Genomic DNA, 15,984 nt, shown 5'->3' with positions numbered 1-15,984 from the left:
TGAATGCCCAGCCAGATTGTGCCCTTCCCCAGTTTCTTCCACAGCCACCGGAGCCACACTCCCACTCCCTGTCAGCTGCTCGACCTCCCCCTCAGAATCAGATTCCAACAGGGGCATGACATGAAGTTTCCAAGAAGGAATAGGAAGCAGAAGTGATATGATGCTCTTGATGAGTAAGAAATATCTAACCAGAATGTAGTTCTCCAAGACATCTCCTCCAACAGCAGTAACTCCTAATAAAAAAGGGAAGAATCCTCCAATTTGGGGGTTTCCTGAATAGGAAGGGAAGAGCATCTCCCCCCACTTGTTTCTGAGAAGGAAGAGATATCAGGTCCTCCATGCTTATGCTTGTCAGCCCTCCAAGGTAGACCAAACCTAGAAGCCAAAAACTTGCAAGGTAATACTTTCATTATAAATTTTGGTAATAGAATTTTGCCAGTCTGAATGCACTTTCTCTCTCTCCTGACATTATCTTCATGAGATGCTTTCTGAAATTACATTCTGCCCCAAATTCAGATTTATTTTACCTAACCATTGTTTTGGTTGCCAATCATCTTCTTATTCCTCAAGGTTATGGCTTTTGCCCTTTACAGTTCTGGAAATGTTGAAAAGATGGTGCTTTTCTTAAATGACTTGTTGAGTTATACCAAGATACATAACAAGCAACTGCTACAATTCAGAAAATTGTACATAAAAGAGACTCCAACAAACATTTAACAGCACATTTGGAGATAGTTCTAAGCATGATGCTCTGATCTCTGAGCTCTAGAGTGTCAGCTTTGGAAGTCATTTTGAGAGTCGATGTTCCCACGCTGCTACAAGCCTGAGAAAGTGAGAGAAGGGGGGTTTCAAATGAGTAGCTCTAAGTAGACAAAATAAAATTCTTTTGTTAGTTCAAGGTCATTGAGTATGGCGCAGAATGAAATAATAATCTGACTTTAGGACGGATCGTGATTGGGCCATGTGATGTGATGACGCTCAAGGCGGGGGGATGGATTTGTAGTTTGAATATTGAAGGAAGCCTGAAAACTTTCAGATTCGGTATTCCACGGATATGCCAGTTTACAATCCAAATAAAGATGCCTTTGAGATATGTCTGTCTTGGAGTTATTGACTGGAATGGAGGTTTGCAGGAATGCTGACACTGAGGCTACAAAAAAACAGGAACCCTGATAATCTCAAAAGAAAACACAGTAAAAGTATTTGGTTAACTGTTTAAAATCAGTAGCTGGCTTATGAGTGTGAGGCCCAGACTCTCTCCCCTTCAAACGATAAGAATGAACTTCTGAAAGCTGAGTATTTCAAAAGGAATTCTTTATTGTGAAAAAGAAGTTATCCAGGTACTAGTCAAAGCAGGGTCTAATATGCCTCCAGGCATACAGCAGAGATAAAGGGAGTTAGAGCCCCTCCCCTTATTCTGATGTGGATTTCATCAATACAAAGAAGCAACATGTTAATTCCCCCTCCCCCTTTTTCTTCTGGGCACATAGCTGAGAAAAGTTTCCCAGGAAATTTCCTTCGGAGCTGGAATTTTTATGGCCCCTTCTCCTCTCGCTATCTCTCCAAGAGGTGACAAGTTTCCAGGCATCTGGGCTCCAGTCCCCAGTTGCATTTCATGTGCAAGTTATACAGATTTAATACAAGACTTAAGATATTCAGGTTACATCAAAAAGGATTACTTGTACCAACTCCTCCCCCCCTTCACTTTCTTCTTCCATTGAAGAATGGCAGATACACAGATCTGACAATGACGTCTCCTCAGAGAAATAGTATACATTTTCTCCAGGCATACAGTACCATCACCGCAGCAATGTTCTTTGAAATAAATTGCTAGCCATGATAGCACCGATCCCTGGTTTCTTCTAATCAATTTTTCTTCACTATTTGCTAATAGCAAACAACATTAAGAAATAATAAGTAACATACTCACAGCTAGCTTCTGAGCCTTTTATGACCCCAATCATTCCAAACAAAGGAATATTTTATTCTATTTTTAAGGCTGGAATCAATTTCATCAAGACTGCAGGCCACACTTCACAAAGTGCCCTATTTATCCACTAAGCAGCTGGGTGCCGGGTTCCAGGGTGTGGACTGGATTTTGCCCAAGGGAGCTTGCAGCTGATCTATTCTTCCTCATTGCATTTAATGGAAATTGCTACAGAAGGTTTGAGGTGATTTAGTGTGTTTCTTAGACGGAAAAAACAACAACAAATATAAAGAATAGCTTGATATTTCACTGGATGTTTTCGTGTCTAGGGTAGATGAATGTTTTAAAAGTTTTTTAATTGATCCTGGGGGTTTCATAAGAAGTGGAATTGCTCAAAACTGTAAAGACAAATAAAGCACTATTTTTAAGAGGGCAGGTCATGTACAAAGATACCAAGATAATAAATCAGCATACATGCCAAGCTATTCTAGGATGGAGAAATGACCAATTAGCCTTTAAAAAGACTGTGTAGAGGGAAAAAAAATGCCTTTGCATGTGCAAAAATATGAAATGTAACCATATAAGGCAAAACTATAAATTAAGCATATGAAAAATATTGTGCTTAGCAGGCTTTCAAGTTCCATGTCCCAATTTTCTTCCCAGTGTTGTTACGTAAAGCAAGAAGCTCAGAACAAGAGCTGGGCTGGACAAGAAATAGCACTGATGTTTCTTAGATCTTGAACCAGGCTACACTGGATTGGATCCTCCTCCTTTCGGTGTGGCTTTTTGATAGCAAGAGTGAGATTGTTACAATGGCTGGAAGTTGGCCCCAACATACACCAGTTTTAGTTCAGTAAGTTGAAGTCCTACAACAGCATCTTTACCTAGAGAGTACTGAGAAATTCAAGGACAAAGTGCAGCAGGTTTTAAGTGAAACAATCCATCACAGTGATATAACCAAACCAATTCAGTCTTTGAAGTAGCCCATAGGGCTGAAGCAAGAGAAATATGTGATAAAACATGAAAAAAAAATAGTGGAAAACAGAGCAGAGGTCATAGCAAAGGCTTATTTATGGTGCTCTTCTGGGACCTGTAAACATGTGCAATTTCTGGTGCAGAAAAACGGAATTCATAGCCAAGTCAGTACTCAAGAGGATGGATACTTGCTCCTCAGACAAAATGCCCAATGGCATGGTCAGTGGTGGGATGCCAGGTGGGTTGATGGCCACAGCAGTTACCGTGTCTCCATAAAGGGGAACAGCTGAGAAGGAGGAAGAAACAGACACGGGGGACATTGAAGCTTCATTAACCATTAAAAAGGGAAGAGAGAAAAGCATTCAGAAGCAAGCAGCAAAAATTCCTGGTTATTGAAGCCAGAAAGAAACATGATTGTGAGAACACCAGACAAATTTCGGGGGCCCCTGGGCTTCCAGCGGTCCACTAAAAGCACGTTTGTTAATGTGTAGGATATAGGTGCACAGCCTCCATGACTGACTGGAAACACTGTGTTCCCATGTTCTGCTACAAAGGAAAAAGTCTGGGGAAAACAGGGCTTCCCATTTGTTGTAGGGATATGCTTTGGAATGCCATGAGTCGTGATGTTTGGTTTTTTTCTTTTGAGTTTTCAAGCACAATGAGTAGCAACACATTTCTCTCATTAACACCCATATTTTGGGGGGAGGGATGGGGTCTCTGGCCTCAACTGACATGTCTTCTTTGTGCAATTCTCTTTACCAAACCAGGGTTGGAGAAAGGGTCAAGAAGAGCAATAGAAGGAGGATGAAAACAAAAGCGGCCCTGATTCTATTTCCACATTTAGTTAGCTTTCAATCCTATAGATTACACCAAGTTGTTGCAGAAAGACAATTAGATACCCAGTAAACCTAGGAGGCCAACAGGAAGTTTACTGATAGAGGAGAATATTTGTAGCTCGGGGTTGAAATGAGAGATAACAACCAAGCTCAGAGAGCACTTAGGGCTCCTCAGGAGGTTAATTAACAATCATTGCTTCGGCCCATTGCATTTTATTAATTAAGATTGTCCGTGTGGTGCTGATTGTATTCAAATGTATACATCACATTATTTTTTGTGACAGTATCCATTGTTTATCTATCGCAGTTGAGTATTTAAGGAATTCAAAAACTAATTTGTTATACAGCCACCTTTATCTCCCCCCTCCCCAGGACAAAATTTGCAACGTAAGAAATGTATTCAGTTTTTGTTGTTGTTAGCTGTCAGATATACCACAGCAAACTATCGGAAAACTGAAGTACACTTCTTGAGGCAGAAATGGGATTTTGAAGTGTGGGTAGTAACATTGTCTGAAATCTTAGGAGCAAACACTCTTGAAGAATCCTTTGATTAAGCATATCTTAATCCACATTGGAATTTTTTTTTAATTATATCAATACAGTAATTCTTAACAGATTTATTCCATCAATAATTTATCTAAGAATGTCTTTTTAGGAATATAAATATAAAATTATAAAAACAAAATGCATTATTAAAATGTGCTGGTTACTTTAAACATTAAATAAAATACTTAATGAACCCAATACAACTATTTTACTATAAATTATTACTGCTGCAACATTTACCTATTTTTTTAATATCTGAGTTCTAATAGATAAGAGAAAGTACATGTAATGTTTGTGTGATCTGCCTAGTACTTTCATCAAAACAATGCAATGGAAATCATTTTAGAAGGGACAGCTCAAATATAAGTGTCCGGCTAACTCCACTTTTTCATTCCATATGAAAAGAGTTCCAGTCAGTATCTACCATCCTGTCTTTTTTTGACACACACACACCCCAATGAGACCCCTCTGTTGGACAGTATAGTCAGTCTTAACTACCCCTAATTGGGTCTGGAAACTACATTGTTAAGCACCATGATTGTAAGTCAAAAAATCCAGCTCTGGAAGTCCCAGTTGCCATTATAAAGTGAGGACCTCACATGACTGCAACTTGTGACTTCCTGCTGGCTTCCCCATTGCCCTCGTTTGATGAGCTGGCAGGGAAGGTCCTCAAGCCACAATCACATGATCACAGAGATACCATGTGAGGGATTAGTCATAACTGCTGCTTGTTCAGTGCTGTCAAAAGCTTGAAGGGTCATTAACAAGGACCACATGTCTGTAAGCCGCCGCCTCTTTCTTCTGTGCACAATTCTTAAAGATACATGTTAGGGGTAAAATCTGTTCTAAACCACTTCCCTTAAAGTAAATGAGCATCAACTTCACATGCCTTGGAAATCCAACAAAACAAACATAAAGCCAGCAAACCAAACAAAAAGACGGGTACATCCAATAGAATTTCCTTCAGCTAGATGGCAGTTGTCAAGTAAGTTCAAAAGTCCAAAATAAAATTACTCACTTGGATGTTTAACATTTTATAGCTCTCTGCTGTGAGCTATCCTGAATTAATTTAAAATCAATCAGTGTCTAAGTCAAATCATTTATTTATTTAAAATAGAAATGCACTATGTACCTCCAGCAGTTTTTGTTTTTGGACTTTTTAGCATTTGTTTGCTTTCATTTTATTTTTCATTTTCAGTGTGTTGTTGATCACTATATACTTAAATATGTTTTAATCTAAAATTCCCACAGAAGTGACAAATTTTACCTGACAAAAGCTTTTTCATCTGCACAGTGACCATACAGGTGAAACTCAAAAAATTAGAATATTGTGCAAAAGTTCATTTATTTCAGTAATGCAACTTAAAAGGTGAACCTAATATATGAGATAGACTCATTACATGCACAGCAAGATAGTTCAAGCTGTGATGTGTCATAATTGAGATGAGTATGGCTTACAGCTCATGAAAACCCCAAATCCGCAATCTCAGAAAATTAGAATATTGTGAAAAGGTTCAATATTCTAGGCTCAAAGTGTCTCACTCTAATTAGCTAATTAAGCCATAACACCTGCAAAGGGTTCCTGGGCCTTTAAATGGTCTTTCAGTCAGGTTCAGTAGTAATCACAATCATGGGAAAGACTGTTGACCTTACAGTTGTGCAGAAAACCATCATGGACACTCTCCATAAGGGGGGAAAGCCTCAAAAGGTAATTGCAAAAGAAGTTGGATGTTCCCAAAGTGCCGTATCAAAGCACATTAATAGAAAGTTATGTGGAAGGGAAAAGTGTGGAAGAAAAAGGTGCACAAGCAGCAGGGATGACCGCAGCCTGGAGAGGATTGTCAGGAAAAGGCCATTCAAAAGTGTTGGGGACTTTCACAAGGAGTGGACTGAGGCTGGAGTCAGTGCATCAAGAGCCACCACACACAGACAGATCCTGGACATGGGCTTCAAATGCCGTATTCCTCTTGTCAAGCTGCTCCTGAACAACAAACAACATGGTCCAAAGTCCTCTTTTCTGATGAGAGCAACTTTTGCATCTCATTTGGAGGAAGAATAGAGAGGCACACACTGCAAGATGCTTGAAGTCCAGTGTGAAGTTTCCACAGTCTGTGTTGAGTTGGGGAGCCATATCATCTGCTGGTGTTGGTCCACTGTGCTTCATTAAGTCCAGGATCAACATAGCCGTCTACCAGGAGATTTTGGAGCACTTCATGCTTCCTTCCACAGATGAGCTTTATGGGTGTTGTGGAGCGATGGTAAGGAAGAGGCATGAGACCAGAGCGTACAACTAACAAGGCTTTATTGCGGGGAATAAAGGGTTGTCGCGTCTGCTTGCTAACTTGCAGACTAGCGGGCGACAACGGGCTGGCTCTGCCCGACAGCCGGCTTATATAGCTGACTGTCAAACGGAGCCAACCAATGGGAGCAGCTGGTGCTCCCGCTCAAACAGCGGACCTGGTTGGGAACCCCCACCAGTTCCACGGACATAACAATGGGGATGCTGACTTCATTTTCCAGCAGAACTTGGTACCTGCCCACATTGCCAAAAGCACCAAAAGCTGGTTCAATGACCGTGGGATTACTGTGTTTGATTGGCCAGCAAACTGACCTGACCTGAGAATCTATGGGGCATTGCCAAGAGAAGGATGAGAAACATGAGACCGAACAATGCAGAAGAGCTGAAGGCCGCTATTGAAGCATCCTGGTCTTCCACAACACCTTAGCAGTGCCACAGGCCAATAGCTTCCACGCCACCCCGCATTGAGGGAGCAATTGCTGCAAAAGGGGCCCAAACCAAGTACTGAGTATATATGTATGCTTATACTTTTCAGAGGTCCGATATTGTTCAATGTACAATCCTTGTTTTATTGATTGCATGTAATATTCTAATTTTCTGAGAATGTGGATTTGGGGTTATCATGAGCTGTAAGGCATAATCATCACAATTATGACAAATCACGGCTTGAACTATCTTGCTTTGCATGTAATGAGTCTATCTCATATATTAGTTTCACCTTTTAAGTTGCATTACTGAAATAAATTAACTTTTGCACAATATTCTAATTTTTCAAGTTTCACCTGTATCACCATAGACATAAAATAGCATTATTTAAATAATTCATTATCAATTAAAGATCTTCCTTTGTACACAAATTATAAGCTCTTTTATTTCATATTGTAAGCCCGAGGCTATGAAGTCAAAATCAAAGCTTTTCTCAACAGTCAAATGAAGGAGAATAATGCTTACATGTTCTAATGTCAGCTTTCAGGCCAAAATGTTACCATTTTGCAGAAGCAAATTTATCTTTTCAATGTGTACCATGGTTGTCCCAAAGGTGCTTGTATTTTAAAGGCAACTGGTCTTTCTGATTTTTCTTTAAGATAATTTACTTCTCATCTGAAGAAGAGACCTGAAGAAATGAACTGAAGAAGTTTCTTGGATGAGAAGGGAAACATCTTAAAAATCAGAAAGCCCAATTGCCTTTAAAGTACAAGCATCTTTCGGACAATCATGACCTGGATGAATGAGAACCTCAAAGTACCATGGCCACATCCAAGATGTCCTGCCAACTTGAAGAACTTGAATCATAACCACAAACTAAATGGTAACACTGAAGTAGCAAGTATTAAGAATGATATTGCTTACCACCGATTACCAGGTAGATTCCATTCACACATAAGATATGTTTGAATAGGCTACACTTTTCTGGTTCAATCAAATATCAAAGTCATAATCAATAGTTTACCAGTCACCCTAGTTGTGGTCATACATCAAATTGGAATAAAACCAAACAAATCATAGTATCTTCATCAATCTGTCTGTGGCTTGAGACTCCAACCCCCCTGAAAAACAAGGGGGAGCCTGTTTGGTATAATGGTTAAAGCACGAGGCTAGAAGCCAGGAAACTGGGAGTTCTAGTTCCACCTTAACCATGAAAACCAGCTGGGTGACCTTTGCCAGTCACTCACTCTCAGTCCAACCATCTCACAGGGTTGTGGAGAAAATATGAGGAACATTAGGTCTGTTCCCACCTTGAGTTATTTATACAGAAAATCAGCTATTTATTTCTTAATATTTTGTATTTCTTATTTGTCCATCTCAGAAGTGGTATTCAGCAGATTCTGACCAATTCTGGAGAACCAGAAGCAGAAATTTTGAGTAGTTCAGAGAACTGGCAAATACCACCTCTGACTGGCCCCGCCCCCATCTATTCTCTGCCTCTCGAGTCCCAGCTGATTGGCTGGGTCTTCTTTTGTTGCCCTGCACAGAAGAATGGAGCTGGAAAGCAGGTTAGTGGGGTTGGTAGGGAATGGGATTTTGCAGTATCCTTCCCCTGCCACACCCACCAAGCAACCCCTACCAAGAACCACAGAACCACTAGTAAAAAAAAGTTGAATCCCACCACTGGTCCATCTCATTTAATGAGGGCCTCTGGGTGGGTACAATATAATCAATAAAATTAACATTAAATTCAGAGTTAATTTAAGATTAAAAAGTTTTACATTTATAAAGCTAACAGTATAAAATTTCAAAAGGTAGAAAATTCCAAGATGGAGGGAGAGGTGTTAACAGTTATTAATACAGACGGAGCAGTTCTCATGAGGCCAGCTGGCCGGCCAGCCACATGGTTTTGTGGGCTTCTGTGTCTCCCATGCAAGGCTGCATGGCCAAGTTTTGGGCCCTTGGCAAGCTATAGATTGTCACCTCCTTTAGTTGATAGCGGTGTCCCCTCCGCACATTAAATATAGATATAATGGGAATCTGGCAGGCTTTACGGCCACCGCAAAGCAGAGCTGCATTCTGTTCCCTTACTATTTAATTCATGCATCATTGATCTGTCTTTGCCAAACAGAAGTTCTACCCTGGACACGAGGCAATGCTTATCCTTTTACATTCAGAGGACATGGTCATCTTCCCCTGCTCCCAATTTGTCTTGCTGTGATGCCTTAATGCCTTCGCCTCATATTGTCAATGATGAAATGCCAGAAATAAATTATTCCAAGTGTTGTAATAGCCATCAACATAATTGGAAAATTAACTAGGCATCTTTTTCTACTCTTCCCCTTCACAGAAATATCAAATCAGCAACTTCTCAAGTATTGGGCACAATACTCCTGTAATGTAATAATTAAATGTACGAAGCTGCAAAACAATATCCTGGTAGTATTCAAAACAAAACAAAAATGCCAAGACCCCCTTTTTAACCATGCTCAGTTTTGAAAAAGTTTGGGTAAATTCCTGAGAACCAGGAAGGAAGGAAGGAAGGAAGGAAGAGTGGTTGGTGGGCTCTACTCCGGTGCTCTTTTTATGATCGGATTACATAAAGACATACCTGAAGTGAAGCAAAATATTCGGCACAAATCTAGAAAATGACAAATCCTCTCTGTGCTTTCACCAAAAATTTTTCATGCCATCTCACCAATCACACCTTCTCTACCTCACACAGAAGATGGATTCACTGTGCCAATATAAGTTACCTTACCTTCAAAGGTGATGGAAAAGAGATTGAACAATATCCTGTTTCGGGAACACCTCAAGACACAGACGTTGAGACTATTGTACATATTATGCATCACATTATAAAAAAAAAATTTGAGACTCTAGAAAAAGTACAGAGAGGAGCAACCAGGTTGACAAAACATATGAAGAACGGTTACAGGAAGAGGACATGGCTAGTCTAGTGAAGAGAAGGATCAGGGGAAACAGGATAGCAGTGTTCCAGTATATGAGGGGTTGCCACAGAGAGGAAGGGGTCAAGCTTTTTTCCAAAGCACCCGAAGGCCAGAGAAGGAATAATGGATGGAAACTGAGCAAGGAGAGATTCAACCTGGAAATAAGGAGAAACTTTCTGACAGTGAGAACAATCAACCAATGGAACAGCTTGCCCTCGGCGGTTGTGGGAGCGCCATCCCTTGATACTTTCAAAAAGAGATTGGACTCCCATCTGTCAGAAATGATGTAGGGTCTCCTGCTTGGGCGGGGGGGTTGGACTAGATGACCTATAAAGTCCCTTCCAACTCTGATTATACGTTATCTGTTATGTCAGTGTTTCTCACCCTCAGATGGACTTCAACTCCCAGAATTCCCCAGCCCAGTTCACCCTTCTTAATGTTGCCTATTCCCTAACCCAAACTCTGTGTGTGTGTGTGTGTGTGTGTGTGTGTGTGTGTGTTTGCGTGTGCGCGCACTATTATTTTGACCAATCCCTTGCAAATATCCCTAATCCAACTCAACCACGTATGTTCAAAGTCACATATTTCCCTTTCGAAGCCAGACTGATGCGTAAATTGTACAATAGAAATTTTAAATGTCTTGAAATAGCTTTCAACATGTGCAAAATGTTTAACCAACTTTTAATGATTGCACAAATGAGCTTCTTAGATTAATCCAAGGTTTGTTAGCTTGACTGGTTCTCAGTGAAAATTCCAAATGCTTGACAGATTGGATAATGGCTGCTCCTAGTTACTAAAACTGTTTGGCAGACACCAAACATTTGGTATCCGCAGTTTTAATGAGTAAAAATGAAGGCTCTTTCAAGCCACATTCAATTCTTGAAGAAAGCACGGTGAAATGTGTATGTGTGAGGGTGAAGGTGTGCATGTATATATGTACATAAATATAAATGGAGATAGAACATGCACCTGGAGCTCAGTGAAATATTTTCTTGCAATTTGCTCGATTGTTTTAGTATTTATAGTGATTTACCATTTAAGATGCCAGCAGCTGAAGAGTATTTCAATGCAATGTCTTCAACTAAATTAGCATTCTTGTTCTATATATGGTGTTTTCTGCTTCATGCTGAAATAAATGTAGGTTATCACACTAGAGTTCAAAGAAATGTGTGCAAGTTTGTTATTAGCTACAAGAATATTTCGCCACAGCTCGGCATCTGAGTACCCCAGAAGTACTAAGCCTAATTTCAGGATCTTATATTGAATTCAGCAGTTCTTTATCAACAAATCCTTTTAGTCGAGCGAGATAAGCAACAATATGCATTAAATTCACCCCAATTATGAATGCATCTAACCTGATTTCTAGTATCGTCTGAGCCCAACAGAAAGATTGCAAAAGCCAAGAATCACTTTGAAGAGTGAGGTGGGCAGCATAACAATTTAAAAAATAAATAAATAAATTTCATCATCCCAGAGACTATATAGTCACATCAACTTTGGGATAGCCCTGGGGAAGAGCTACCAAACAATTTTTTGACCATTAGTGAATCTTGTAATGTTGAAAGGAGAAGTAGTTCAGGAAACTCATTTGAGCTGTAGGGGTACAATTACACAAACAAATTTCCAGTGCTAAACTGATTGCATGTTACACTAATGGTACTTCAGAGTAATGGACATTTTCTCTCTTGTACAGTATCAGACATTGGAAATGTATGAAGTCTTGGGGTGTTTGTCAAGCAACACAATATTATCAGAAGTTAATTTGCGGGTAAAAAGTCCTCTGTCCTCAAGGAATTTAGTAACTAGCTGTTGATCAAAATATCATAATGTATTTAGTATGGCTAACAATCCATTTCTGCAAAATGAATACACAAATTTTGGCCTGGCAGACACACCAAATACCTATCTTTTTAAAAAAAAAAATGCAATATTGTCTTTTTTTCAGAAACTATCCATTCTTCATCCAAAACATACGCCATTGAATTAAAGATGCCAGGTCACTCAATATATTCACCCGTTTAGTAATCCGCTTTAATATTGATTCATTATTGGATTAAATAAAGGTTCCTATTAGGGATGCTCCATGTGGATGCTTTTTTGACTGATGAAGGTAATCAGTACCCCTTGCCATTACAAGTAGATATAAACTTTTTTTTCCTTTTTCGTTCTGTGTTGATAATTGAGGAATCACATTTTTAACAATAAAATATGCCCTTAATATTGGACTTCACCGCTATAATTTAGCTTTGCAGTAGAAAGGAGAGATAATTGTGAAAACATTGCCACCTAGTGGCCATTTTTAAATTAATGAAAAGAAAAATATATGATACATCAGGTGTATCCACTCAAATTAAACACAGCTTAAAATAAACCTGTAACCTGTTCTGACACTCTGATCAGTAAAATAACGAACATGTTCTAATTGACAGCCACTACCTGTTACATATTGTGCTACCTAAATCCAATGGGTTTATATAATTAATTGAGGGCACGGATATGAGAATGGGATATTTGAACATGGATTGTTCAACCATATTTACAGCAGAGAATGAAACATCTTAGAAATGCCTCTTTCCAATCAAATTAGTGAGGAAATATAATTCTTGTTATAATTCTTTGTGGGACTAACACAGAATCTTGTTTAACTCTTGAAGATTCAAATAATATCCTTGCAAAGCTTATTTTTAAAACACTGGTTTTACCAGTCCTTGCCTTATTATCTCTTACAGCAATGATATCAAGTCATATTTCCAAACTCTAATTATAGATTGTGAGGAAACAGCAGTTTCACAAAATGCTCCTTTGTTCTAGTAGTAAGCACAATTTAAAGTCTATCGCAGCAACCATATGCCATTAATTTATTATGTACTTGTAAAATCTCTTCCCCCCCCCCCTTATTTTTCTTTGTACTATATTAATCATCTTCTGGGTTTTCACATAATCACTAACATTTTCATAAAATGTGATGAAAAACCATGCAGCTTTCAAAACATGCACTTTATATAAACTGTGAAACGGATTAGATGAGAACAGCAAAATGAATTTCTATAGCAGTATCATATTATGAAGATATATTTATAACTATTCTTCTAAAATAGTCTTCCCAAATTGCTATCTTTCAGAGATATTGAACAATAGCCTTCATCATTCTTTATGATTACATTGTTTGAGTTGGTAACCTTATAATTCTAGCTAATAAATATTTTTTTAAAAAAACTGGTCTAAAACATTGAACTTGTACCCTTTGTAATATTTGTAACATTATTCTTAACATATTCTTTTTATAAGAGGCATGTGCCTCTTATACAATAGTATAGCTCTTCTTTACTCCATGTTCTAGATCTGCATTGATTACTAAGAATATGAATTCAGATTTGGCAACACTAGAGTGTAATTTATTTATTGCAAAACTGAATTAGTTCCCTCATCCTTTTTCCATTACTCTTCTCATCAGCCTTGTCAACCAACTGCCTATCACGATATGCAAGGTGGCGTTTTCAAAATATCCATGCACACACACACACACCATGGGCACACACACCTTCAAGTCAAGTGTTGACTCCTGGTGTGTGCCTGAACAAATCTTTGCAATTTTCTGGTCAATATTTCAGAAATAGTTTGCCATTGCTTGCTTCCTAGAGCTAAGGGATATTGACCTATCCAAGATCATACCCCTGGCTTTGGGCCTAAGGCAGGAGTAGACCTCACAGTATTCTGATTTCTAGCATGGGACCTTAATTACCAGACAAACTGGCTCTCAGTTAGACCTTAAGACCTCCATGTGAGATTGGAAATCCAGTTTGAAAAACACTGAAAAAAATGGGTTCATTAAAATGACTCATTCCATATAATTAAAACAACCCCCAGAAAAAGCTCTGTAACTGAATGGAGAGTGAATACAAAGCAAACACTTTAGTGATAACTTATTTAAAAATTTAAACCAGAAATAATACTGAACATTGAGTTAGGAAACTCTTTTTGCAATTAAGGATTTTCTCTAAAATAAAAAGTCCATGGGGTGTAGCCACTAAATGGAAATATTTTAAAGTAAATGTAGTCAAAATTACTGAACATTTAAAATACTTGTTTGGTTTCTTATTACTAAAAAGGTTACCAATCAGAACGGTGTAGAAATTAGCTGGCTATTTATATCAAAATAAGATTAATCCATTTATTTTGCATAGCCTTAACTTAAAATCTCAGCCAAGATACTATTGGATACGATTCGGCAGCACACAAAGATTCATTGAAAAACAGTTGTTGTGATAAAAGCCAGTACAGGAGCTGTTTCCAAACTGAGCCTTAAATCACGACCTTTCACTCATTTCTTTTCTGACTGCTGCCTTTTGCACATCATTTCAAAGAAGACCCACTTGAAAAAGAAACCGAGATGGGTGATCTTATTAATATTTCTTACCTGTTGTCGCTTAAATGCCAAATGGTCCAGCTTCTTCAGTTCCTTCTGAAGATGTTGATATGTTTTCTGCAGTTCTGATTTACTGGATACATTTCGAAGAGACATAAGCATTCTCTGTACCTGCAGCCATATAAGAAATAAGGGGTGGGGGGGAGAACATCTGAGTTTGTCTAGGAACAAATCCCCTAAAATCAGTTCTTTTGCACTGCATTTGAATTAGCACCTTGTTACCTCTGAGTTATATTATTAGGAGGAAAATATACTTCCCAAAGCCACCTTCTTTTGTCATCAAAGTCACTGCTAGAGTGCTAAATTGTTTTACAAAACTCAAAACCTGTCTTTCTCCAAATTTGCATATCAAGAGCCTCGTGTGCATGTCACAGGTAGCCAAAATTCTGCCCTAACATGAAAGACTGTGTAGATATCACCCAATCACTCCATTTTGGCTCCTTCTATCAGCAAAAGCAGCTGAACAAACAGTGGAAACTCCTTCCACATTTTTCTTGTGCAGAGGTCTCCAAACTTGGCAACTTTAAGACTTGTGGACTTCAACTCCCAGAATTCTCCAGACCTCTGCTTTACAGGACCTTGAGCAAGGCTCTGAGATGTCCACAGGGATTTTTAAAAAGTCAAGATGATGGCTGTTAGATCGTGGGTAATGAGACACTGCAGGAATCTGCTCAGTCTACTACTACATTTATTTCTCATTAGAACTGAATGAGGAAAAAGCGTGGCAGCCCTTTTACAGTTGGGCTACTTGCGGCTTCTGGCCAGTGATGGCTCATTGGATTTTCCACCATCACAGACCAACCAATCACAGTTGAGTATGCTAATACATAACACCCCTGCCCACCTGGTCCAGTTCACCCAATCCTGTCCTCATTAACTGTACATAATCAACGTAGGTAGGCGGGGCTTTTGTGGGTGTGACTGGACCTGCACAGCTCAGTCGCTAGTTGGTCTCTGAGCTGTTCAGACCTTCAATATAATACATAATACATAACTTCCAATTGAATTCTGCTTGGTACATTCTTATAATACATACTATATTCTTTTAAAAAAAAGATTATAAATATATGTAACTATAAACCCTCATTCCATTCCAATTCAGTTCTATTATTAATAATCATTAAAATCTTAACATCTTTAACACTTCTTTTCAATTAAATATCATACTTCCTTAAAGACACATATAATCATAATTAATTTTTCCCTTATTTCTCTTCACATATGTTTTGTAAATCATTAAATATTCATTTTGTTACATTTATTTATTGACAAGCATTCCACTGAATTATGATAGCTATTTTATCAAACATTTAAATCATACATTGTTTCATATTTTCTAAAATTATTTCTGTTTCTAATATAACAATACTATCTTATGTACCTTTGCAGAATCCCTTTTTTCCATTGAATTTTCACCCATTACCTCTAAATAGGCCCTGTTTCTCTATATTTTGTTTCTGTCCTTTATAACTTCTTTTCCTTTCTTTCTTCCCTCTCATCTTCTCCCTCCCCTTTTTACCCCCTTGTCTCTCTACTTCTAATTCTCTCCTGCATTTCCCTCTTCTGTTGCTTTCTGATTTTATACTTATTTTTCACTC

The 15,984-nt window shown here is 38.5% G+C and overlaps 1 protein-coding gene across 1 annotated transcript in view; it reads right to left on the bottom strand.

Moving 5' to 3' along the window:
• CTNNA3 (catenin alpha 3) overlaps nucleotides 1-15,984 on the bottom strand; it is a 711,430-nt gene that overhangs the window by 633,167 nt on the left and 62,279 nt on the right. The window contains exon 5 of the mRNA XM_026714519.2: nucleotides 14,378-14,497. Within this exon, the coding sequence (XP_026570304.2) occupies nucleotides 14,378-14,497 (120 nt within the window). The remainder of the gene's footprint in view (nucleotides 1-14,377; nucleotides 14,498-15,984) is intronic.

The sequence above is a fragment of the Pseudonaja textilis genome, chromosome 4, assembly GCF_049901715.1.
Source record: "Pseudonaja textilis isolate UNSWEBS1 chromosome 4, rPseTex1.2, whole genome shotgun sequence".
Lineage (NCBI taxonomy): Eukaryota > Metazoa > Chordata > Lepidosauria > Squamata > Elapidae > Pseudonaja > Pseudonaja textilis.
This window is presented reverse-complemented; position numbering and strand designations above follow the sequence as displayed.